The sequence below is a fragment of the Silurus aristotelis genome (genome assembly GCF_946808225.1).
Source record: "Silurus aristotelis genome assembly, chromosome: 11".
Lineage (NCBI taxonomy): Eukaryota > Metazoa > Chordata > Actinopteri > Siluriformes > Siluridae > Silurus > Silurus aristotelis.
In genome coordinates this window covers 9,257,201-9,284,630 of record NC_139584.1, presented here as the reverse complement: position 1 = coordinate 9,284,630, position 27,430 = coordinate 9,257,201, and the positions used below count along the sequence as shown (strand labels likewise).

General features: G+C 38.4%; 1 protein-coding gene across 4 annotated transcripts; it reads left to right on the top strand.

Moving 5' to 3' along the window:
• Positions 1–1,848: 1,848 nt before the first annotated feature.
• On the top strand, positions 1,849–26,471 carry spats2 (spermatogenesis associated serine rich 2). Of its 4 annotated transcripts, none has more exons than XM_083555396.1 (13): positions 1,849–2,228; positions 7,879–7,964; positions 12,885–12,964; positions 14,622–14,730; positions 15,277–15,326; positions 15,624–15,861; positions 16,576–16,776; positions 19,948–20,083; positions 20,936–20,994; positions 22,884–22,993; positions 23,090–23,192; positions 23,266–23,420; positions 23,635–26,471. In XM_083555396.1, the coding sequence occupies exons 2-13, from the start codon at positions 7,940–7,942 to the stop codon at positions 23,914–23,916; spliced, it is 1,548 nt and encodes a 515-aa protein (XP_083411522.1). In that variant the 5' UTR covers positions 1,849–2,228; positions 7,879–7,939; the 3' UTR covers positions 23,917–26,471. The 4 variants fall into 4 exon arrangements, with proteins under 4 accessions (XP_083411522.1, XP_083411520.1, XP_083411523.1 ...); XM_083555394.1 differs by having other exon boundaries at positions 1,916–2,228; positions 16,576–16,785; XM_083555397.1 differs by lacking the exon at positions 1,849–2,228 and adding an exon at positions 4,781–5,146.
• Positions 26,472–27,430: the final 959 nt, after the last annotated feature.

The window sequence follows — 27,430 nt, the reverse complement described above, 5'->3', positions numbered from 1 at the left end:
ATTAGTTTGCTGAAGATCGTGTAAGGCAAAATTTGTGTTGTTTTTTTTTATTTGTAAAATATAAAGCATGACTTTGAAAGTGGAATCGACAATATGATTTATTTGTTTAAAATACATGTTATGAACAATACTACTTCTTCTGTTAGCTTTAGTATAAATCATGGTGGCTGTAAATATATTTCTTAGGTAGCTGTTAATTTCATAAGCTTTATAACTGAAAAAGTAATTCATTCATTGTTTGTTGTTGTGCAAATCCATTTCAACACTAGTTTGAATTGCTACGAGGAAAGTACAGGAATTAAAATGCCCAAGTGTGCAGTAAAGAAATAAACTACATATTGGCCTAATGTATTTATAAGATTACAAGCCTACTAATGAAAATGTGTGCTGCACAGAGGGAGTGATTTATAATTTTATATTGAATGCCTGCCACTGCAAATCGTTGGAGAAGGTCTGACTAAGACTTGGCTATATTATACACGACACGAATTAAATGCTCAGAAGAGCGCACAGTATTGCTGAATAGATCTAAACTAGACAAATAATTTTTGATTAAGCAAACCTGCATTATGCCTGTGCTAGTTTGATGTCTTTGTTCACAACAATTATATGACAACTACACTGATAAACACTGACTGTAGGTTGCATAATTTTATCAGTGAGTTAAAATGTGTATTAAAGGTTTGCATATACCAAACTGAACAAAAAATGTTCACAGAATTTAGCCAGTGTTGAAAAATGTATTTCTGAATTTTCGTATGTGCATGTAGACTATATGTATGCCCTTCTGACACGGCTTATTTGCATGTGGCGACACCCACAAATCTCTATAAAAGACCAAATGCCACACATGGCTGTAAGCAACAAATGAATCATCGGGGTAAAGATTGAAAGACAGAACTGGAAGTTATTCTGTTTTAAAATACACGCTTAAGGTAATGGCTGAAAGACAGACATGAGAGTTATATTTTTTTTGCCATGCTTTTATTAGAAAAAAAATGTGACGTTAGGAAGTCAGAGCACAGGGTCAGCCATGATACAATGGCCCTGGGGTACAGAGGGAATATTAGTAATAAGTATTCATTCATTAATTTTCTCCCGCTTATCCGTAATTTGGGTCGCGGGGGCAGCAGTCTAAGCAGGCCCCCGCCTTCGACTGCTGCCCAATCCTCACAGCACCGTCCCTTACGGTCCCTCCTGCAGGTGGTGAGCCCACAGGAAGGCAGTAATAAGTATAAATAAGTAATTAATTATAAAATTAATAATAAGTGAGAGAAAAATCCTAAGCTAGTTATAAGATAATTATATATGCCAAATGTCTGGTTTTAATGCTTGCCATCGGTCTAATCATGTGCAGCATTACAGTTGATGCCCAATCCAAACTTTTTGGAAACGTTTGCTATTGGAAAATAAATGAACACAAGATTGATTTTTGATATTAATTGTAGCTCTGATTCCTTTTACAACCCAGGTGTTCCCACAATAGCCTGTGGATCCTCTATTTGGGAAAAAATGATTATTCGGAAGATGAAGGTGATACAAAAAGTGTTTTTTAATCAAGTTTTGCTAACATATTGTTGAGTTTATTTTTTTGGATGGGATTTGTTTTGCTCTTCAATAAACTGGCATTTCATTTCTGGTTATTTTTCCTTTTTATAACCCCAGTGTTCCCAGGATAGTCTCAGGATGCTTCTCTAACTGGGACAAATTAATTATAAAATGAATGCTTGAAAATGTATACAAATTGTAAAGTATAAGTGAGCTGTTGGAAATTTTGGCTTTGGTTTTTCAACACCTTGTGTGTTTTTTAAACGCTCTATAAATACTATGATACCTTGAAACCGTGATACTAGCTTACCTTACCGTGAGCATATCAAACCGTATCAACCATAGGCTGGAGCTAAGAAGAAAAGGACCTACCCAGATGAAGCAATAGCGAATAATAGCAAGTTTTTTTGGTATTAGTTTGAAAGCTGGGTGTGCACTGGATGTAAATGTAGTCTGAGCTGTTTGGGAGTGTATAAAGGGAGTGAAGGCTGAGTAGAAAGCCGCTGGGTGTGAAGAAGGCGACTGATAGCGGATGCCTGAAGTCCGCGATTTTTCGGAAGTGACGCGGCAGAGCGCCTGCGACTGAGAGACGTGTGAGGAGAGCTGAGAAAAAGCCAGCGCGATTCACAAAGCGCACAGACGCTTTACATTAACCCACACCACGTACTTCAGACTGCCAGGTAGGCGCTTTTCCTCTTGCAAATATCCCACGGTTTCATGGTATCAGTTCACTTAGTACTAGGCTAGTTTCATCATCAACATCATAATAGTGAAGGCGATTGTTGCCCATAGCGCAGTTCAGCAGACACACTGCAGCCTGCGAGACACAACGGCCAGCGAATTGCTTTATTACATATAGATGATATGAACTAAAAATAAGACGGTGTATATTTTTTAAATCTTTCTTCATTAATTTTTTTTTCATTCATTTTGTTCTGACTTCATTTAGCTGCTAGCAGGCGGAAATTCTCCGACTAGCCAGCAGTAAACGCGTTGCTAAGATACTGCTTGCATTGTACCAGAGGTTGTGCCAGCTAGTCTCCGTGTTAGCATAGTTATATTTTTCTTCAGCTAAGCATGCAGTGGCCTAATAGGTCTTTTGTGAACGTCATATTGTATTTCATATTTTATAAGCAAAACGTGTCAGTTATTAAAATGATTACATCTCATAGCCAGCCTCGAGCTGACCTAAGCGCCATGACTGCAACTGCGCATTGCATAGACATGCTAGCTCGCTAGCTCGCTAAGATGGCGAACCAACATATAAGTGCATGGAGTCTGCGTCTGGCTCGGTCAATAAAAATAGATAAAGATATAAAATAAAAATAAAAAAATCGAAATTCTTTTGTAAGGTATAAAGTAATTTTTATTCAAAATGAAAACTCGGTGGTGTTTTATATTTGGTCATGTTTGCTAAGGTGTCGGGTTGTGTTGCGGCTCAGACTTGTGAAGTGTCTTGTGTTTTTCTAGATTATTAATGTAAAAAGGTGTACACTTTAAATAAAAAAAAGGAAGACGGAAAAGGTTGTTGTTTTAAACACTTTTGTGCTGCTAAATACAAAGCGGAACACGAGACGGGTTTTCAATTGTATTCATATTCATGTACATGAGCTACGAGGTATTACGCCTGGATTGATATCTTGATGTGCAGAAAACTCTCGACTCTTAAAGTTGTAATAAATAATAATATATATTTGAGTTTTATTATTTAATATTCTTTATCCTTCACGCGAATATTGTCTTTCGTTCTTGCGCATCAAAGCATTGTGGAAGTTCATTCATTCTTCCTTGCGGTATGTGGAATGCAGGAGGAGACGGAATGGGGTGTCGTGTTGAGTTGGCAGTCTCAGGGTAACAGCCACAGGGCTGCCAACTCTTTTCAGGGGAAAGGGGCTAATGCGTTCTGAAAAGCTCGCTACAAGTCGCCAGATGGCGTCATAAATGCTATTTGCATATTAAATGAATCGTCACGATCATTTGCATATCAAACGCACTACACGAAGAAGAAAGGTTTTTGTTTTTGTGCAAAATACAACAGAATTGAATGGATATCAGGGGAAGATCCAAAGCAGATTATATAAATCTATAATAGAAAGTCCCTTTTTTGTTGTTTTTTGTTGCCAACTTTTGGCTGATGAGCAGTTGTCTAAAATTTTATTGTCCCTGTTTTGTTTATTTTTACTTTTTTTTTTTTTTTTTTTTTAAATCAGGCACCCGTGTGAAAGGAAGAAAACGATGGATATCTTTTCATGTGTCTAGCAGTGTATTTTTGGAATGCGAGCGCTAATTGTGGACTAAGTTGTGGCGTTGAAAGGGAATTTCACACGGTGACGTCTTTTTGATTTTATCAACGGGTGTGTGCGGATATTTAGTCAGATATAAAGCTTACAGGGCAAACACGAGATAATGCATTTTTTAGCAATGTTGAACACATGTCCCTTTAAAGTACAGAAGAAGAAGGAAAAATGAAAGAAGTAATGTCCCAAAGCTGTGAGCCAATAATAAAATGACTTCTCAGTGACCCATGTTGAAAAATCAAGAGTTAAGCACTGCTGTCACCCACAAGTGGTCTACAAGTTGCTATTAGCAGAAGTGCAGTGCCATTAATCATTAATTAAATCAGTCATTGATATTTTTATTTATTTTGGGGGGAGGTCACGCTGCACTGTTGCACATTGACAGAAGGAAAGTCGTTTTGCCCTCTTAAAAGTGGTTAACCAAATGTCAGTGTGAACTCCATGTCTCTATTGCTAGACACTTCCCCTGTCTAAAGATAAACAGATATGGAAACCTGCATACACAGTCCTAAGTATTCCCAGATCTGCCACATCATCGCCTGTGTGCGCGCGTGTGCGTGTGTATGCATGTGTGCGTGTGTATTTCCCACAGCCATCCACGACTGCATTCCTCACATTGCAGTGGCCCATTTTTCAACACCCCCCCCCCTCACCTTTTTTGCTGCTCGTTTCAGGTTTCTCACTATCTCACTATCTCATCACCTAAACCTAACCTAAAAACTGGTGCAGGTATTTTTATATAATTTGAATAGCTTTATTTTATCAAGGTAGGTCTGGGCATGTGTAATTTGGCATTTACTATTTTAAGTATACAACAAGGGTTTGATTTGCGTGTTCCTCCTCCTTGTTAAACAGCCGGTTCATTTTCCTGTTGGTTTAAATACAAGCTCCCATGTCTGACGTCAGCTGGGTTCAGGGGTGTGACGTGCGTATAGGTGTGGTGCCGTCTTCATGCTGGTGGCATGCTGCACAGAGAGCACACTGGCATGTAGAGCCGGCACCCAGGGGGGGGGGGTGTGTTTAAGTTTCTTTTCCCACCACTGCTAGAGAAGAAACAGAAAGTTAAGCCTATTTGTGCTTTGGTCATAAAAGAGGCTGATACCTTGTTTCTGGTTGGTGTTGGTTTGCTTAGGGAGTAGGTGACGTGAGAACACACGCACTCGAGAGTGTCTGGCTTTAAACACAGAGAAGTAAAGCTAAAAGGAGCACAGTGACATTATTTGACTTGTATACAAGTAGATCAGTAAAGCTAGGCATGAAAGGGAATTGGCAGGTTGATCATCAGTTCCAGATGTCATGAGGTATAGTCAAGATCTAATGATTATTTATGGCTTTAGTGGATGTTTAGAAATTAAATGACTTTTAGCAATTGCCTTTTTCCTATGTTACTTATAAAGAATCTATAAGTGTATACCACATTACTGTTCTATGATTCAAAGGTGGAGATGAGCCAAATGTTTGCATTGTACAATACTGAATAATGTTTGTGGATATGTGTGCTAGACTGACAGTAGTTCAGCCAAACTAAATTTGCATCATGGTAATTTTGTACAAGACAAAGACTTGTTTGTATGTGTAACTATTAAAATATGTCGACAAGTCTATATTGAAATCTGTCCATTTCTGTATCCCAGCTGTAGGACTTTCCTTAAACTGACTTGCATATTTATCTGCAAAAGTAATTTCAAAAGTGCAGACAGACTCAATGACTTCTTTTATATGCCATGGCTGTAAAATACACTTGGAATAAGGAAACCGGAGGAAGGCTGTTTATTCCCTTTTCAGATTCTTCTAGCAGCGTTTTTGGACGCGAGCAGTGAAAGCAAGTCGGTGCGAGTGTAAGCGTTTAGGAAACTATCATGTCCAAGTGTGGATGTGGAAGTTTGGCATCGGTGTCCTTACGTGACCCTGCACTGACAGAGGCCTCATTTTGACACGCAAGCATTTGCAGAAGGGGTGAGAGGAAGAGAGGGAGAAAAGGAAATCTAGGAAGAGCAGAGAGAGAGCACTCAACAGTGCTAGGAAGCACCAAATGTTTGTGTGTGCGTGTGTGTGTATATATAGGTCTGTATATGTATACATTGTGTGTGTGTGTGTGTGTGTGTGTGTGTGTGTGTGTGTGTGTGTGTGTGTGTGTGTGTGTGTGTGTGTGTGTGTGTGTGTATGTATATGTGTATATACAGTGAGGAAAATAAGTATTTGAACACCCTGCTATTTAGCAAGTTCTCCCACTTAGAAATCAAGGAGGGGTCTAAAATTGTCATCGTAGGTGCATATCCACTGTGAGAGACATAATCTAAAAAAAAAAATCCAGAAATCACAATGTATGATTTTTTAACTATTTATTTGTATGATACAGCTGCAAATAAGTATTTGAACACCTGAGAAAGTCAATGTTAATATTTGGTACAGTAGCCTTTGTTTGCAATTACAGAGGTCAAACGTTTCCTGTAGTTTTTCACCAGGTTTGCACACACTGCAGGAGGGATTTTGGCCCACTCCTCCACACAGATCTTCTCTAGATCAGTCAGGTTTCCGGCCTGTCGCTGAGAAACACGGAGTTTGAGCTCCCTCCAAAGATTCTCTATTGGGTTTAGGTCTGGAGACTGGCTAGGCCACGCCAGAACCTCGATATGCTTCTTACAGAGCCACTCCTTGGTTATCCTGGCTGTGTGCTTCGGGTCATTCTCATGTTGGAAGACCCAGCCTCGACCCATCTTCAATGCTCTAACTGAGGGAAGGAGGTTGTTCCCCAAAATCTCGCAATACATGGCCCCGGTCATCCTCTCCTTAATACAGTGCAGTCGCCCTGTCCCATGTGCAGAAAAACACCCCCAAAGCATGATGCTACCACCACCATGCTTCACAGTAGGGATGGTGTTCTTGGGATGGTACTCATCATTCTTCTTCCTCCAAACACGTTTAGTGGAATTATGACCCAAAAGTTCCATTTTGGTCTCATCTGACCACATGACTTTCTCCCATGACTCCTCTGGATCATCCAAATGGTCATTGGTAAACTTAAGACGTGCCTGGACATGTGCTGGTTTAAGCAGGGGAACCTTCCGTGCCATGCATGATTTCAAACCATGACGTCTTAGTGTATTACCAACAGTAACCTTGGAAACGGTGGTCCCAGCTCTTTTCAGGTCATTGACCAGCTCCTCCCGTGTAGTTCTGGGCTGATTTCTCACCTTCCTCAGGATCATTGAGACCCCAGGAGGTGAGATCTTGCATGGAGCCCCAGTCTGAGGGAGATTGACAGTCACATGTTTAGCTTCTTCCATTTTCTAATGATTGCTCCAACAGTGGACCTTTTTTCACCAAGCTGCTTGGCAATTTCCCCGTAGCCCTTTCCAGCCTTGTGGAGGTGTACAATTTTGTCTCTAGTGTCTTTGGACAGCTCTTTGGTCTTGGCCATGCTAGTAGTTGGATTCTTACTGATTGTATGGGGTGGACAGGTGTCTTTATGCAGCTAACGACCTCAAACAGGTTCATCTAATTTAGGATAATAAATGTAGTGGAGGTGGACATTTTAAAGGCAGACTAACAGGTCTTTAAGAGGCAGAATTCTAGCTGATAGACAGGTGTTCAAATACTTATTTGCAGCTGTATCATACAAATAAATAGTTTAAAAATCATATATTGTGATTTCTGGATTTTTTTTTTAGATTATGTCTCTCACAGTGGACATGCACCTACGATGACAATTTTTAGACCCCTCCATGATTTCTAAGTGAGAGAACTTGCAAAATAGCAGGGTGTTCAAATACTTATTTTCCTCACTGTGTATATATATATATATATATATATATATATATATATATATATATATATATATATATATATATATATATATATATATATATATATATATATATATATATATATAAAAACCCTGTTTTGGTTTGTTTTGTAAAAGAAAAATAAAAGTCTACGCAAGTACAGGACAAAAACTGAACGTGTTCATAGCCTCTGTGTCCCGAGTATTAAATTGCATTCAACATGCTGACCTCATTTTTGTGTTTCACAGAGTAACAGAAGAGTCTAAAGACTGAAGTCCACTTGAAAATCCACCATTGGAGAAGTGGATTATGGCGAAGAAAAACAGTCACAAGGGTAAGTCATGTAACTTGTATAATTCTGTTACAGTGTGTTTCCACTGTGTACACTATCCACAAATCCCTAATAACTCAAGATTCCTTCCTAACACAATTTCTCTGAATGTTTGGTGTTCTTTTCCTGTAGTAAAGTATATGCATCCTGCATATCAGACTGTAGACTATTAATAATCATTGGTCAGGAGGAAAGTAGGTTATGTGACTCTGATAAAACTGAGATATGTTTCTGTCATTGTCTGTGATGTCCAAGGGCATTCACATTCTTCTCTCAGTACAAACAACTTTGACATGTTGACTTTTACATGTCAGCACAATGTATTATCATATGGCCCTGACTGCCTTGATACGTGTTCTACTAGTCATTCTCCACGAAAAGATAAAGTTAATCTCTCAGCTTCGTTTAATTAGTGACTGTATTTTGCTCGTAATCCTTCAAAGTAGTAGGCTGAAGATCAGACCCTTTACTTAGTTCATTTTACTTACATTTGAGTCACAGCTTTCAAAGTGATCAATGTGCAGTAAATCCAGTTTCCTGATTGAGGCCAAGTGGTTTATGCGAATCAAACTGTTTTCCCGTCCATGCAGAAAATGCTGAAATCTACACTGGAGCACTACAGACAGCCCACTTTATGACACTGACCAAACATTCTAGTTAACCTGGAAACACATTTGGTGAATTGATGATTGTAATAAAAGGGAGAGAAGTACATTTAAGATTTAAAAAAAAAAAAAAAAAAAGTTCTGAAAGGGCAGTAATTCCTCCTATGTTTATCTCAATTTAAGCATTTACTTTGTCTTTCAGTGCTTAGTAGAATGGATAAGGGTTAATCACAATTGATATGACCTCTGTTTTGCTCAATGCAGTATTTTCCTGCTAATGCAAAACCACTTGAACACAGGAAGCACTGTTAATTAGCTGATTGGATGAACCAATGAAAGCATTAATATGTGCAGGACAAGTACGTACTCCAGAACTAAAAGCGGGACTGTGTGTTGGGCATTATAACACGGTTGGACAAATCACTTTGTGACTTATCACTGTGTTTCTATTCATAGTTACCTGGTGACCAAATGAGTTTAACGAAAAGAAAACGAAAATAAAATAGGCATGCCTCATTGACGTGTACAAACATTTGGCATACAGGCTTTGTTTGATTAAAGCTATTCTTGGAGGTACAACACACCTTATAGCTCTAATCATAGGAGGAGCAAATCCTTCAAGCATGTAGCCAAAGCGCTGTCTGATTGACCGAACAGAAAGTCTCGTACAATGCTATCATAAAGCTCTCTTGCTTTTAACACATTGAGAGAAAAAATCCGGGTTATACTTATCTCTCAAAAAATAATGAACGCACTTATTTATTAGTACAAAGTAAATACTTAAAGATGAACACTTTTCTACAAAGTATTGTTTCTTCAAAAAACCCTGAAGCATAAAGTCAGTATTCTCAGCCTGGAAATGGAATACCATTGGAATACCAGGCAATTTCCTGGTAAAATTAGACAACCCGATTGTCACATTAACATTTTGGCACGCATGGAGATTTAACACAATTAATGATTATATACCTTGTTATACTTCCCATGTTGGGAAACTTCTCAGTTGATTTTTGAAAATATTTCGAGCCAATTTTCTTTATTTATACTTCATTTATTCAAGCTCTGAGCACACCGGATGTTTTGCGACGAGAAATCGGAAATTCACATGTAACTTTGTTTGTAATGGAGCATAAATCTACCGTTTGTAACTGTGTGCATGCTCACTTGTAGGTTTTTTTCCTTTTTCCTGTCAAATGGTTACAGATGTATATCAATGGTTGCAAATGTGTTATAATTTCTTTAATCAGGATTTTTCTTTTTATACAGACTTTATTGAAGTTGGTAAAAACATTTAGGGTAAAGTTAATTGTACATTTCTCTATTATTAAATGCAAGACACTATTAAGACTGTAGGTGTTTATCTGTAGCTAAGAGTGATAACCATTGTTATACAAAGTTTTCTTGAACATACATCAAATAAGAAATGAAAACTGCAATTCTTTCTGACTATGGAGCAGATATTTTAACATCCAGTATTCGACTCCAAACTGAATTTAATAGGCACGTCCATTTTATTAAACAATTAATTATTCAGCCAATTGCTAATTGACTAATTGACCAAGCCTGTCGTTCCCTATGTGATGAAATCACACTTGGCTTATCTCCTCTCTCTCTCTCTCTCTCTCTCTCTCTCTCTCTCTCTCTCAATATATATATAAATAAATAAATGGTCAAGTGGTGAAAAACTGAATTTTCTTTGTCAAATTTTTCTATTTTCATGATTTAACCCAAGCTGACACTTGAGGTTTTTCCTAAATAACATTTATTTATGAAAATATTGAGATGATTTGAAAATGCCTGCCATTCCACATAATTGGTGGAGAGAAGTGAGAAGTTTTAAATACATGTATTTAAAATGTAGCCAATTTAATTTTTTTTCACTTCACTGAAAGCTTGCCATTGCAGGACAACTGAAGGATTTTTGCAAACAAAGATTCCTCGACCATCGTATTGCTAAAGCTGCATGATTTTTATTATATTTTGTCCAATACTGTACTGTATATCTGAGGTTTTGGACAGAACTTGACTGCTTATCACCCCACTGCCATTTTTCACTTTGTTTGGCAAATTGTATTTAAATGCACTTGCAAATGCCTCCAGACAGGAGTTAGGGGGTGCACTACAAGGCCACCACTAGCTTTTGTTACTAATTTCCTAAAAAAAAAAAACCTGCAGTCATCAGGGCACTTTGCGGAAGGGAAAGCAGAGGTCAAAAGACCTCACACTCTAACCTCGTGTAAAGAAAGATTTAGAGTGCTTCTGTTTGCGAATGCCCTTTGCCCTGCCAAGTGCTGACGTGTGTTCTCATAACAGCCTGGTTGATTATGATCGTAAAGAGGCGTGTCTTATCTTTTTCTTTTATACAGTAAGCATTGTAAAGGTTTACAGTGCCTTAGGTTTCCTTTTCCCACATAAACATAATGTAAATAAGTAAGTAGGTATTCAACAGCTGTACAAGTTTTAGGGGCCTTTTCTTGCAAGCCTGGCTTGTGTGGCTGTGAAAATAAAAAGCTGTGGCTGAGAAAATAAAAAGCTACTACTGAAGCTATGTAAAGAAAAACAAAAGGCGTAACCAAATTCTTGCTGTGACGGCTCATTAGCACAACAAGTGCAGTGACTGAGTGATGGTGTCCACTCACATAAAACATTTTAAATGTAATATCGCCAGATTAGCTGACACATGTTGCTAAAACCAATATGGTAAAGTATAAAAATAGGAATCGTATAGCCATTAAATAGCATAATAAATGAAAGTGCACAGAAAGGTTTCAGCATAAAAAAAGAATAATTTAAAGGAGAAAAATGTGTTGTTTAGTCAAATGTGTAACCGTTGTTAACCTATAAAGTTTCGTATATAAATTTAGGCAAAAAAAATGTACGTTGTTGTGAGTCATTCCTGGATTACTTCCTGTGATGCAGTGTACTGTTAACCATTTAATCTAAAAGTAGATCACAAGAAGTTTCAAATACTCTTTGGCTCTGATTTACCGTTCTCATAAAGGGGGCTGACTGAAAGGCCTCACCGCCCGGCACATGACATGCACCAGTCTGCGATCCAGGTTTGGCCTGTTTGAATACTCAATTCCGATTGGCTAAAACTTGTGCATTCAAACCACAATTTTCGCTCAGTTTGATCACCATTCTAAATTAATGCAGTTATTGCCATAGTAACAGAGCAAAATGTAACGTGCACATTAAAAACCTCAGTCATTTGGTGTCTGTTTGAAAATTGCAGTATGGTGGAGTTATTTGTTAGTAATTTTTTTTTTTTTAAGACAAAACGTGGACCAACGTCTTGCCGTCCTTTTTCCAAGGGAGAAAGCACAATGTGCTGCTTTTTAAACTGTTACAAGATGATATTGATCATCTGCATGCTTTTGTTTCTTAGTATTAACACGCTTGACAAGCAAACTAGGTCAGCAAGTCCTTTGCATCAGGACTGCCCACTCATAAACACTTCTTGCCTACTGTGTGTTTTTCTTTGTAGATTTTTTTTTTTTAAGTTTTGATTTAGGAAACTTTTAAAAGTTTAGCAAAACTTGAACGAGAATACTTTCGAAATCAACTGTTGCAATAGTACAAAAGCACGTGATTGGCAGTAATTTGAATCATTCTCATCTCATTTAATCTGTTTGGAGGGTGAATAGCTTGCTTAAAAATCTTCTAACCATAAGCCTATTGGATTAATAGCTGGATCTTTTTACATACACCCCCGTATGTGATAGTCAGTTCTGGTTCTGTGTGGGGAAATGGTGAAAACGCAAGCTAAAGGGAGGGAGAGTTTGGGGCGGAGGGGGAAAAAAAGGGGCGGCAGGAGGTTTAGGCTGGAATGGGACTATGGACTTTTGGAATCTTTGCATTTTGATTTTGGAAGTTGTTTCTGGGTGATTGTGGGTAAGTATGGACTGTGCATGACCGTTCATATCTTTACGATTGCTTGCTTTTCTGCTGTGAAAGAAAATGGAAAAATAAAACAGAAATCCCATCCCATCCCATTTTTTTTTTTTTTTTTTAAGAGCCTGTTTAAAAGTTCGCATTAGTGCACGTTATCAGTTCAGTGCCATTTAAAATAAAAATCAAGTGTTATTTTAAACGAAGCAGCTCAAAGCTTTTACAATTAATGTTATCAGTCTCATTCTTGTACTCTCACTTTCTTTTCTGTCTCCCTGGGCTGTGCTTCTGACCTACATATAATTAGAGGAAAATCCCCCTTTTCCCACTTCTTTCTGCCAAGTCATGCAGAATCCTCAGGCTCCGACTGAACTAATACTCAGTGCTTTTCCTTTTGTTTTTTTTTTTGTTTTTTGCCTTTTATTAGATACGTCAGGGGTGGAGTTTGACACGCACTCTAAAATGGTCATGTCCCAAGGAGGTACATTTGAAAGGATGAAAGAAAAGGTAATTCTCTTTATTTTTTTCTCTCCCTCTCTTCTCTCCTGAAAAGACTTGAAAAGTAGCATTCTTGAAGCCCATAATAGGGATGAAGTCATTGACTTTTAAGTGTTTTGTTTTCCTCTGTGCATTTTCACTACTTTTGTGTTTTTTTTTTTTTTTTCCTGCTGCTTTTCTCCTTGTGCCCCACTAGTTTACAGGTCTGTCACTATTGTCTAGGGAGTGGCTTAAGAATGATGGAACGGAAAACATTAGAGACAAAAAAAAATAATTCTGCGACCAAACGTTTTGTCATTTGAAACGAGACTAAAAGACATACATGTAGTGAGATTTGATAGTGTCTAGTTCATTGTATAATGAGGCTCAGTGCACAGTCCTCTTCTGGATTATGCAATATAATTAGAGGTGTGATGCATTTGCTAAATGTACACTGATATGTAGCATGTTCTGAATGAAAGTCTTTTCCCCCCTCCTCCACCACATGAGGGATAGCGAAAGGTATTCATACATTTCCTTGTAGTAAAATTGGAACTCTTACTTCAATTGAAGTTTAGCATGGGGACATCATTGTTAAACCGCCCTGTTAAACTGGCAGGCTTTTGTGATGTCACATTAGAAACCAAGATAAACCTTATGATAACACTTGCCACCTTCAATATAAAATTGTGAAATACAATTAGGAACATTTTTGGAAAATCATAAACAGCCCATAACTAATATTAATCTGATATATTTTGTTGATGCACTCTTTGATTTTATCGTCTCAAACAGAGCAATACATTTGATTAAAAGTCTTAACAGGGTAACACATTTTGAGATTTGAAGGGCTTCTCCTGTGCTCTGCCTTCTACAGGTCACCTCACAGATTTTCAGTTGTGTTCAGGTTTTGGCTCTGTGAAGGTCGTTAAAATCTTTTTTGACTTTCATTTGGTTAAACCAGTCCTTTGTTGGTCTGGGTGTATGCCTTGGGTCATTATCATGCTGAAAGGTGACCTTCCTTTTAATCTTTAGCTTACTAGCTTAAAAAGCCCCATTTCTGACTAGAACAGCTTTAAAGCATGATTCTGACACCACCGCGCTGCTCGTGGATATGATGTTCTTTTGGTGTTACGGGGTTATTCATCCGAGCTTGGATTTTTTATTTTTTTGGCCGAGAAAGGTCATCTAGCTCTCCTACCCCGTATCCCAGACATGTGAAGAATATCAGCGATTGTGTGTAGACCATGACTTCAGTAGTATAAGAAAACCAACGTTATGTGAAGCAAAGCTCATCATCAATTATCTAAATAATTTAATTGATGACAGCAGTATGATAATTGCTTTTGTACATGCAATTGGTTTAAATGAAGAATGCCACATCCCCAGTTATTAAAAGGCTATGCATACTTATGCAACCAAGTTATTATAATTTGACTCTGCTCCTCCCTTTCCCTAAAATGTTAATTAAGCTTTACTTTTTTTTTTATTATTTTTTTTTTTTTTACTTAAATTGTAATTTAAGGGTGCAAATAGGGCCTTTTTTATATCCATTGTATATATTTCAGAACTGACATGGCTTTACAAAAGTAGGACAAATTTACTTTCTGTTTAGTTTTGTTCTGTCAATTCTTACTCTTTACAGACACTGCCAACTTCTGATTTTCATTTGTCTGTTTCCCAACAGATCAATGCAGTGAGGGCAGTGGTTCCTAACAAGAGCAATAATGAAATCGCCCTGGTTCTGCAGCACTTTGAGAACAGTGTGGATCGGGCTGTGCAGGCCTTTGTCGAAGGTACATTCCATAGCACAGATTATGCTTGTGTATATAATATCCAAATTAGGGCTGGTATAGGATTAGTTTAACACGTTGACAGGCAAAACCGATCCTATATTCAAGGTGACTGACAGGTGAGCGTCAGTTTGCTTGCGTGTGCATGCTTGCCTTTTGGATGTATTTACACCCAGTCACGCACAGGTCGAGTGTGCTTCAGGAATTTTGACACCCAAACCAGCCCTCGGAACACTTCATACTACGCTGATTAAATGGATTACGAGGGTTTGAAGCAGGAAAATATTTTCAAGCAAGCTGATAGGAAAGTTAAATTATATCATCCTCTTTAATTGTTTGAATGTTAAAAGTAATTTAGATTTTATTCACCGACAGGCAAAATCAGGATCCCATCTCCTGAATAGCACACAAGTGTCTCCAGTGGGGAACAACAATGTGTTATGTTAAACCCCCACTGGTTATTGTTGTGCTGTATGTAGTATATGCTGTATATATTTTGCCCACCACACTTAACCATGTCACCATATTATTTCTTTTTTCTACCCTCAGGCAGTGCAGTAGAGATCCTGAAGGAATGGAGTGTCACTGGTAAAAAGAAGGTGTGTGTGTGTAATGACCCAGAGTGAATGTCTGCGTCACAGCTTTGCTTTAATACTCCTGAGCTAAATTTAGCTTTAAAGGAAGTGTTTGGCTAGCTCTATATTGTTTTGATGATTTTTTTTCGCAGAGGGTTGCAAATCATGTAAATTATTTTAATTGGTTGTGTGTGTGTGTGTGTGTGTGTGTGTGTGTGTGTGTGTGTGTGTGTGTGTGTGTGTGTGTGTGTGTGTGTGTGTGTGTGTGTGTGTGTGTGTGTGTTAATAAGTTTGTTAATGGTTTAATTTGTGACTTAACAGCCTAAGAAGAAAAAGAAGCCCAAACCCCAGCCGGAGGCTCCGGTTGATCCTGCCCCTTCTGAATCTGTCTCATCCCCAGAGATAGAGTGTGCAGGGGCTGTTAACGGTTTCCATGCCAACGGTTCAGCTGGTGCTGATGGCGAGTCTCTAGACTCGTTGAGCGAACAGCTAGACTCGGCCTCGTTGGACGCAGCCGAGCTTGAGTTGGAGTCTGCTATGCCTGAGCTCTCTATCACAAGTAGGCATGATGTTTACCAACATAAACTGCTGTTTCTCTGAAATTGATGCATAGTTTGGAGGCAGGTTATAGAGTATAGCACTAATACATGGTTATAACCAGCATTATAGCAGTTATGGTTGTCATTAAATATGTCAAAAGAGTTAGAGAGGGAACAATGTTGTGTAGTTGTTATAAGGCTAGTGATAACAGGAACCAAACTGTCTGAACAGCATGTGTGTAAACGAGTAAAAGGCTTTAATATAAATGCATGAATAAGTGTGTGTGTGTGTGTGTGTGTGTGTGTGTGTGTGTGTGTGTGTGTGTGTGTGTGTGTGTGTGTGTGTGTGTGTGTGTGTGTGTGTGTGTGTGTGTGTGTGTGTCATAATAATATAATAAAAAGAAATAAAACACTCGGGCCTCTATTGGAAACTCACTTCTGGAATAGTAATTCTGCTTAGTGTCGAGACGCATCACACCATTCAACTGGTTTTCCCATCATAAATAGCTCTTTATTTAATATTATCATCTCTCAACATTAGCTTACTTGCTGAGAAACAGTTTTAAATATTTATGCACCAAAAAGAAAACCGAAATTTGGAGCGCATTTGGCTGAAACTGAAAACGAAAAAAAAGTAAATATACCCCACCTGAGTGCCATTCAAGAAACAGGTGTATCCTTTATCATTTGTTTCTTATTAAAACACGTTCTTTCTTCATTATTTTTGGTTACAGGTGAAGCCGAATCTCAAAAAAGCTTTGCCCCAGCCCCAAGTCCATCTCCCCAGCAAAGCACCAATAACAGAGCTCGACAGAATCAACACAGTTCTCGAGGCAACAAATCTCGCCCGAAACCTTCTAACAGCTCTCACAGTGCAACTCTGTCACATCCTTTTCCATCTGATGATTGCCAACAAGTTTCAGCCAAAAAGATCGGTAAGAGTGGTGAGTTGGTAAATGCTGCCATATTGACTGAGATTTGAGATCCTAGATTGTGTATCTGTTTGAGACACAAAAAAAGCCGACAAATGGCACGGGGGAAAAGAGAATACATTCTTTCGGTGATTATCTGATGTATAAATACAATCAAGTGCTCCACAAGTACATTGTAAAACGTGCATTGTTTTTTGCTCTACTGTGCACTGCCCTGCTGTGATTGCATTCTCAGTATATAGCATGTGCTTGTATTCATAAGGGTAGATGCTTAACATTTCAGCATAGTGACTAAGCAGTTAATAATTTGTGCGTCAGAGCACAGTGCGTGTATAATAAACAGCACAGCAACAATGAAAACAGACTTCAAGGAAACAAGCAAAAAAAGCTTTAGTGCTGATTTGCATAATTTTAGTTTATCAATAGACAATAGGTTATCCACGTCTGATGATAACCTTTGCTTTGTTTTTATTTATTTTATTTTTTTTAGGCACAGTGAAGCACAGAGGTGTTTTGAGCTCACACATTTATTTCGATAGCACATTGGGCGTTTATTTATATATCACAGTCCTTTAAATTAATTTGTTTACTTTTACACACACACACACACAAATATATTATAAATATATTTATACATTTTATTTATATTTTTTTATTTACTGATTTCCAGCTCTTTTATTTTTTTAAAGACACGAAATTGGTGTTTTTCAGTTGCTTTTCTACGCACACAAAACCACCATTCTAAATATGTTCCTGTCTGAAATATCAGATTGGATAAAATATCAGAAGTGGAGGAGCATGATGCTTTGGTGGCTATCGGAAAGAAATATGTTTTTGTCCTCCAGCAAACGTCACATTCCTATCTAGTGTCCTTATTACCCAGTATGTTTAAGTAATGGGTGTCTTTTTCTTAGTGTCAGTCCTAAAGCAATTCCTGTATACATGCAACTTCAAAAAGATGCTTTATGTTCTACTAACAATTCTTTCAACAAATTCCATCAATACCTGGGGGCTCTTAATTGTTCCTCAAAACCGGTTGCATTTTCACCCCCGGCAAGTTTTTGGGCATTCTTGTGTCTGTTTTTCTCATGCGTATGTTTTCTGAGGCTTTAATACACCTTATTAAATTGTATACAGCTGTATTGTGTTCATAAAGATCCAATGCAGAAAATGTGCATGATGTATTTACTCATGGTGAGGAAAAAACAAAGACATGAAGTGCCATGTATCAGTGGTCAAAGAGGGGAAACCTAAACTACACATTACATATCTTGTTTTGTTTTTGTTCAGTGTTGCTGTTCAGTGCATTTGATTCTGTACGCAATAGTTTGTTCTGCAACACAAAGTAAATTAGAAGTGTCCGACGCCAGCAAATACACCGCCTCTGAGTTTAGAAAACCAGAAATGATGGGTTAAAAGCAATACACTTGTCTGCTGATGTTGAAACCAGATATGAAAACCTCTTTTCTTTTGGTTTCTTATTTATAGCTTTGTGGTAAGCCTATCGCCAATATCTGGACTCTAAATCTTTACATTTCCGAGTCCTGATTTTCTGTGATTTAGTTTGGTAGACTAACTGGTTTGTTTCAAATATATGATCAAGATGTTCATGATGTGTCATTCTAAATGTGTTGGATATAATGCAGAGCATTAGTGTATTTTAATGTCAAAAAAATACTGTTTGTTGTGCTCAAATTTCTTATTAGAGCTTCTCTTTGATTCTACTCTCTCTCTCGCTCTCGCTCTCTCTCACTCACTCACTCACTCACTTGTCTGTTTTGGGAATCTAATTGCCCTGGTCTTGTAAATCGTGATATGTTTACTTCATTACTCAATTTTGTTCAAGCAGAAGCAGTGTAAATTCAGGTTGTTGTGCTTATGTGGCATTAAACCAAGTACCTTCTGCTAAAGTAAAACTGGTAACAAAATAAGGTTACTTAAGGGGTGTGGATGCTTGTTTACTGATTTGTAGCAGGCATCAAGTTGAAGGTTTTGACGCTGAGAGCCCAGGTGTTCGTGTGCTTCTATTATTCACCACACGTCTCAGCCAAGAGACTATATTGCTCTCACGGGTATCAGACAGACAGAGAGAGAGAAAGAGTACTGAGCTTCTGCAACTCTCAGACAAGAGTAGAGATGAACAAAATGCATTCGTTTAGCATCGGCTACACAGTTTGTCAACACATAGACCCACTGGCACATTGCACCTGGGATCTGTGTGTCACAACAGGGACTAGAAAGTCTCTGACGAATTCTATCTCTATAACTGCAGATAAATCAGTGTACCTTTTAATTGTGTCCTTTTGTATGTGGCTGATTTGAGGCCCTGCCTGACATTGTAAACAGACCTGATTTCCATCTGGGCTTGGGTTTCCTTTTGGACCTTCCCCGCCTTTCTTTTTTTTTTCCCCTATAAAAAAAAGAAAAAGATTTCAGTGTGATCAATTTTTCAAATGCCACTTTCTCATGATTTTATAATCATATGCCAGTTTATTTACAACCTCTGTGCACCTGCTCATCCATGCATCAGCCAGCCATGTGACAGTAATGCAGTGAACATAATACCAGTCATAAGCTTCAGTTAATGTTTACATAAAGCATCAGACTGAGGAAAAACATCTAACTCTGTGGCATAGTTGTTGTTGCCAGACAAGACTGGCTTTTGAGTATTTTGGAAACTGCTGATCTCTTGAGATGCAGTCTGTCACGTTTACATAAAATGGTGCGGGAAAGAAATTCACTGTGCAGTAGTTCTCTGGACAAACTCTTTGTGGATTTGAGAAGGTGAGGGGAGAATGCAAGGCTGACACGAATGCAATCATAAACCAAACAACCTCTCTTTTTAAACAAAGTAAGCAGAAAAGCATAACACAACACTGATATGAATGGGCTTTAACAGCAGCAGACTAAATCGTGGTGTTACTCATGTTCGTCTTAACAAAAATGGACATTCTAGTACGTCATCTGTCCTCAAGAATCTTGATAGTTCTGAAAGCAAACCCGGGGCTTCTGCTCAGTATTAACGTGATGTTCTGAATGAAAAGTGTAGTATTGTGATCGTGAGAAATACCTCAATAACACTTCACACAAACACTACCTATTGTGCAGTCTTGCATACAAAATGATTGTGATTGAAGTCTTCAACTTCTTCTTTTCTCTTGCTTTCTTTCGCAGCACCAAACATTGACCGCTCAGTGAAGGATCTCCAGCGGTGTACAGCATCTCTGACACGATATAGAGTGGTGGTGAAGGAGGAAATGGACACTTCTATCAAGAGGATGAAACAGACATTTGCTGAGCTACAAAGCTGGTAAATTTCTGTTCTTCTCCCATTGACACAAGATCTTGACTGGCATCTTCAGGATTCTGTGTTCTTTGCTTAAGAACCGGACTGAAGTTATGTTTACAAGGATTCGCTCCACCGTTTGCAAAAAGAACACTTTAAATACACTACCTGTTTGTGAGTCCTGTCAAGATGAATATATAGGTAGTAGAGATAAAGCTCAGCTTTTTTATAATGCAAAATGGTATTAATGCTTTAGAAGAGTTGTAGGTGTATGCAGTAAGAGATCTTTGTCGCTTTTGCTGGTGTTATTGTGTTTGTTCTAAGCTTTACCTTAAAAATGATCTTAACAGCAATGTTTATGCACCATATTGGTGTTTGAGTTTGTGTGGATCTTCTGTAAAGTGTCCTGTGAACATTAAATATATGTTGTGCAGGTCAAACAGTAATGATCACTTATCAATATTGGTCTTCAAGCTCAGAAAAAATCCAATATTGGCTCAGTTATACATTGATTTGACTGGTTCCTGTCTGGTCTTTTAGTTTGCTGTGCTTTATGGTATACAGGATTATGCAGTGTTTATTTATATATATATATATAATTTTTTACATCTGTTATTTGTTATAATTCCAATTTATACATGTGCAAATTGTGCAGAGATGCTGCACATTCGCGAGTTCAAGTACTTTGATCTTGTCCAAGCCCAGGATCTTTCTTCATTGTAATTTGTGTAAAACACACAGAGCTGGTTGATGCCACCCTGAGGCATGTTTACTCAGATTTATCTTAACTTCTTAAATTTAATATACTCCGTTCCCTCAGAGCTTATCTTAGGAGCATGATTAATTGCAACACTGTTTTCTTTTTCTCTTTCACAGTCTTATGGATCGAGAGGTGGCTTTGATGGCTGAAATGGATAAAGTCAAAGCAGAAGCCAGTGAGTATTATATACTTGCTCCTTTTGTTTTCCTGTTAGCAATAAGCAGAAAAATCTTGGCTGAAACCATAATTCAGAACACATGTCAGAAATTGATGTGGGACCTTTTTCTTTTATTATTTTATTAATTTGGGTTAAAAAAACTCCCTACAAGGAGGCAATAATCACTAAACATCTTTTACTATTCCAGAGAACCTTAAGTAAGTGCTTTGGGGTCTCCATCAAAATAAGAACTTATGCTTTTTGTCAGCCCCTTCGAACAGGATCAACTAAAAACCCTGTTAGAGACGTGGTAGTACTTTGGTGTGGAGTAGGTCCGGGCGAAGGGCCGGTCAGTGACTCAGCATTTTGGACAGCCACCTTTCTGTATGGTCAAAGGAAACAAGGTGCAAAGCATGGTTCTCCTCAAGGTCTGTGGTGAGCACCTGAGCATAACAGACCTCCTGGGGAAGAAACACTTGAGGCATTCTTTCTCTTAGCCTCCATGCCCTAAAGCACAGTTAGGTCAGCAACTGACATAGCTAATTAAGTGTTCTACACTGCTAAGCCACAGTCAGCCACTTCCAGGCATTTTCCCACCATCTGGACTGTGCTGTGGACGCTAACGGAAATTAACAGGAGCAGCACCATTTTAAAAAATGAAGCAATGATTTTTTCTGTGCTATTAAAGATCCCTTCAAGCACAAAAAAATCCGGTTTATGTGACTCGGGTGTGTGTTGGTCAGGGGGCAGTGTAGCTGTGCAGGAATGCATACCTCACAAGGAGCCCATTCTCCTGGTCTTTGCCCTGGGAAACACTATCAGGTGTCATGCTTCTCTCAATGGCTCTTTGTGTGTGTGTGCAGTTAGGAAACAGCAGCCTACAGTAATCCTGCTTTCAGCTTCTATGCTCAACTCTCCTCTTTCCTTTCCCATCCCTTGCTCTCTTGCCAGTCCTTTTCATTTGGGGGGGGCACAACCCAGAATCCTTTGTGCCATCCTATCCGATGGATAGGTTTCTCACTGTGGGTAATGTGCATTGCTTGAGAGCTCATCAGTCTTTTCCCTGTACATCACAGTTCTTGAACACGAATTTGCCCTCTAAGATTTAGTAAATCAAGCTGTCAATTCAAGTTTAGAAGTGCATCATTGTTCAAAAGTGTTTCTTAGACCTCATCATTTACACATGAAGTGATTTACAAATTCGCTGTGCAATGGTTACTTTCCTTTTCCTAAAGCTGCTGCCTCTAGTGTTTCTACACCTGTATTAAAGACACCTTGGCCCAAGTATACATTACATAAATAGAGCCCAACAGGGTTTATTTATTTATTTATTTATTAATTTTATTATAATTTTTTTTTCTTTTATAAAGACAGTTTCAGCTTTATGCGATATTTTCCTGGGCCAGAAATAGATGAACGCCCGACGGGGTACTTACCCCGATGGGCAAGATGATTTAAAGCGAATGAGAAGTCATCAGTGTTTTTATTCCCATTTGACTCAAGAACAGACAAAATTGCAAATGACCTGTTTTTGTATGTGGGTCTTGTCAAACATTTGGTATGATTGCATGTTTATTTTTTTAGTCTTTTGAATAAAAAATAAATTAATAAATAAAAAAAAAAAAAATTAAAAAAAAAAGGATGACCACAAAGAATGAGAAATGTGCAGGGAGTATTTGATCTTGCATATTTTAGCTGTACTCCGCCATGCTATTACTAGTTTATATGTTGACCTAGTAATACTTCAAAAATGACAATGAAGAAATAACCTTGTTTGTTGTGCACATGTGGCTTGTTTGCAGGAAAAGCACATCTTGACTTGCCCACTGTTTAGAGTAGGCTATGCTCCTCCTTATTGTTTTTTTTTTCATATCATGATGACTGCTCTTTGAATTCATTCGGTGTAGTGGCCATCCTGGATAAGCGTCAAAAGCGTGCAGAGGAGTTAAGGAGGCTCACTGACAAGTCTGCCTCCATGTCTGAAGAGCAGCTAACAGAACTCCGTGCAGACATCAAGGTATAGGCATGCACATACATGCATACACACACATGTACACATGTACACTTGTACATACAGACAAAGTTAATGCTGTTTTCACTCTCTTTATTATAGCATTTTGTAAGTGAGCGGAAGTATGACGAGGATCTTGGAAAAGCTGTTAAATTCACTTACGAACTGGAACCTCTTAAAGCCAGCGTCATGACTTTTGGATCGGGTAGGATTTTGCCCTCTCTGAATATATGAAGATGTATGACCTTTTTGAACTTTTATTTTCTTTCCTCGTGTAGTGTATCATCCACAAACTGGCTACTCCAATCGCTCTCGCTGTAGTTCCACTTCTTCTTCTATCACTGGCTCCGCCCCTGTAGAAGCCCCGGCTCCAGCTCAAAATCAACCCCAGGCATCTGGTTACACAAGTCGCCCAAATGTCCCACACAAACAGGTAATGTCATCATCATCTTAAATTTCCCTAATGTCCCCCAACAGCAAATGTGATGTGCACAGCGTTGGTGGTTATTCTTTAATCAGTGTGTGGGATTTAGTAATAATGCCTAAATAGTGCACAATGTGAAATGTATTGGAATTATTATAACATTTGTCTCTCTCTCTCTCTCTCTCTCTCTCTCTCTCTCTCTCTCTCTCTCTCTCTCGTGAAGGTGTTCCATGGTAACAGACGTATATTTCAGGGTTATCCGGGTCAGCGCAATAACGGTGGCCCATATTATGACCGCAATTCCAACCGAACCAACTACCGATATACTGGAGACCAGCGTCACCAGGGCGATCGTGGCCAAGAAGACCACTTTAACCCACAGTTCTCAAACAGCACGAAAGGCCCCGCCCACCCCTCTGTGTCATCCTACCGGCAAGACCCCCAACGTCCTGCCCAAAACGGGCTGCCACAGAGGCAACCTCGGACAGCCCCGAAAAACCCCTGACATACCCTAAACGTCCTACATCCTTGTTTTGGTTCCCTTTGCCCTCCCATATCCATTTCTTTCCCAGTATCCTTCATCCAGTTTCTCCCACACCTCTTCCTCAACTCCCTTAAAGCCCAATGTCCCTGATTGCTTAACTGTTCCATACACATGAAGAATAAAAATCAAGTTTACATCTCTTACTTTTAATTATTTACTTTTTTTTTTTTCTTTCCCACTTGTCATGCCACCTGTTTCTTTTGCCTATTTTGTTAAATTTTCCCTTTGTCTTTTACCCCTACCGTGACTTGCAGTTCATGTCTAACACAATTTGAATGTTCCTTCGATTTGTTTGACTTTTTATTGAATGGTTGTTTTCTGTTGTCATTCTTTTAGAAGACATTTGTTCGGTTTCTTAGTTTTGTCATTTGGGGAGAGACCTATGATACTTATGAAGTTATTTCAGTAAAGTGGCTTAGAGCTTTCACTGACAACTTGTTTAGTCATAATTTGTAAACATGTAGTGCACTATACATATTTCTTTCATTTAGCTTTACATTTTGTATGACATTTTGCAACTGTTTTTTTCCATTCCTTTTTTTTTATGTAGTGTGCAAATCATACTTCAAGCTTTTGAGCTTTAATATAATATATTTTTTTCTTTAAATAGAACATTTCTATTGTGTGCTTTCTTTCTTTTCCCTTTCTTTTTATTTTTCTTGATTAAAATCAAAAAGTATGGTGTTTAGCTGATGGGCTACTAGATTTTGACATTGATTCTGAAGTCAGTTGTTAATTGCAGTGTTGAAGGGTACATGTGGTTGTTTTAAAAAAAAAGGGGGGGGGGGACAGTAGAAACAACCATTTAGTCTCTAGAAATTTGAAGAAGTGCTGCTGACTGAATTATTTTATGGGCTGTCCATTGGGCTATATGCTGTGATCATGGTCAGTCAGCGTTAAGGTCTTACTACCTTGCGGCCATAGTGATCGCCTTTTTATTTATTGATTTTTGAGTTTTTGATCGAGACTCCCTGAGAGTCCTGTCCAGTGTTTTGCAGCCTTGACCACCATTTCATCTCTACTTAAAGGCCACAGTGGGCACTGAGGTTAGACCCTTGTGCCCTTCTCATACTTCCACAGTATGCATGCGGTAGTATACCTGCCTTTAATCACAGAACAACCTCACTTTAGTCTTTATGTGCATACGTAAGTACGAGTAGTTCTTTCACAAATACATATGCTGTATTACTCAGTCTACACTTGTACCAAGTAAAGGAATAGCAGTTTGTTTCTCAGACTTTTGACGTTTGTCAAGTACGTGTCATTTGACCTTTTTTAAGGTGCTTAAACTGAAATGTAGGATTCATCTCTTTCTTACTGGTCTACAATGACTGATATACCTCATCGATCAGCCGTTTAACTCTGATAGTCCATACAGAAAACAGGGTGTTTGGTTTTGAGAAGTGCATTAGAAACTATCCTGAGGATGTGGCCATGCTGCTATCCCTAATCTAAGTCTGGGTTAAAATAAACAACCTCCGTACTCTGACAGCAAATCCCATTCCATTGCCTTAACAGCTCCAGCTGCAGCCTGTGCAGTCCTTCTTTTTCATGATGGATTTGTAGAATGACCTTTTTCTCCAGTCGACTTCAGTAAATGAAGGGTTGAAATTTGAAAAAAAGGGGAAAATTCCTTTTCAATTGGCTGTTGTTTTGTGGTTTTCATGCCTCGCTTTTCAATGCAGTCACAGCATGCTTGCTAGTACCGCGGCAACTGTGAAGTTGCGCATTCTCGTCACAATAATAAACTGGCACCACCGTTTTCTTCTTAAATCTGCTGCCCCTTTGCTGTCTTTTCTAGCTTGGAATCCACCTAAAAATCTTATTTGGTTTACTGTGTGTGCACGTTTGAATGCTATAGAATACTAAAGATTGGTCTTAAGGAGGATGACTGGATCATTGTTGTTGTTGTTCAACTAGCCCTTTTTTGTTTTTCATTTAAATATTTGCCAAAGAAAACTTTTTTTTTTTTTTTTTTGTCCCCTCTTATTGTTCATAATATTCCTAGTCTTAATTTGTCTCTTCCTAATGGTTCACTGATTTCAGTTTATACTCGACCGTTCTTCCCTTCCTTCCGCAATTCAATCTGTACATATGTATCTATAACATTTTTTTTTTTTTTTTAGTCCCTCCAAGTGGAACTTGTGTATGTTGTATTGTTAGGCCTATGGTTTACATACAGTTGTACAAAAATTAGTGTGGTTCAATTCTTCCTGGTGTATAAAAACAAAAAGAAACTGTCTTTTTCATTTCTTTGGTTCCAATTATGAAACAACTGTAAACTCAAGTGCCTTCTGTAGTTCTTTGCCTATGTTGTCGTTCACATCCTGTCATTTTCAAGTGTGGACCAAAGACACCTTTAGCCCTTTTCAGACTCTCTCTTTACTGTACATGATCTCTTCCCTCTCCGACTACAGTACAAGCAGCACTTGGACAAGTCTCCTTCTCCTTTGTCACTGATTGGCACACTTCTCATTTACTATGAATAAAAAATAAAAAAAAGAATTGTTAGCAAACACTTGATTTGTTTCTGATTGAAAAGTTGAACAGTCATGTAGAATTGTTTGAATGCTATTTGAAATGCTTGCTGTAAAACGGTGTCCAAAACGATCACGCCATCAGCGAAAACATGGTCGTGAGACAACACATTCCGAAGGGGTTTGAACAATACTCAAAAATCACTACTCTTTCAGTGACGTTCTTTATGAGGCAAGGTAATGGTTGTATAGATTTTTATTTTTTTTCAACCATTTCAAGCAAACCAAAAAAATAACACGTTTGTATTTCAACACGTTCTTATTGTTTTTTCGGGCTTCCTCTGAAGTTTCCAACCACCTCATTAAAACCTATTAGAAGATGGAATGTTTATGCTAAAGTACTTCTAGCTGCAGGTTTGTAGTACTCCATGGTGTCCTGGACAGGGTGTATTTTAGTCTCATGGTCAGTTCCCAGTCTAATCTCATCCAGCATGATCTACCAGAGAAGCTGCTCGTTATGAAATTATATGAAGCTACAAATTTGCCCAGCACAATGCATTAAACCTTTCCATTTCTGCACAATAGGATAGCAAATGAGCAATATTTGTACATTTTGACTGTCTAGAAAAGTAGATTGGCATGCAGTGACTTATGACAGTGATTTATGAGTGGGAGTAGTATAGGTGTGTGTGGCTGCTTGGGGAAAGAAGCTGGTCTAGATATGATGCCCATTGACAGTAAGCCGGATGGCAAGGAAGGGTTAGGAGGGGTTGGGTGAAAGATCCGACACTATGGTCAAGGTATTAGTGAAAAATACATTAATGTGTAAATTATGAGTTACTCTTAAGACCCATGTTGAGAACCTGTGGCCTGAGAAATTGTGGAGGTTCCACCTTGCTTTTTTTTCTAGGTAGGATTTATTTTTTTGTACATACGCTCCCAGGAAATTCTTAATTCCCTCCTTACTGGCAAGCAGTTGATGTGCAGTAGCTGGTGAT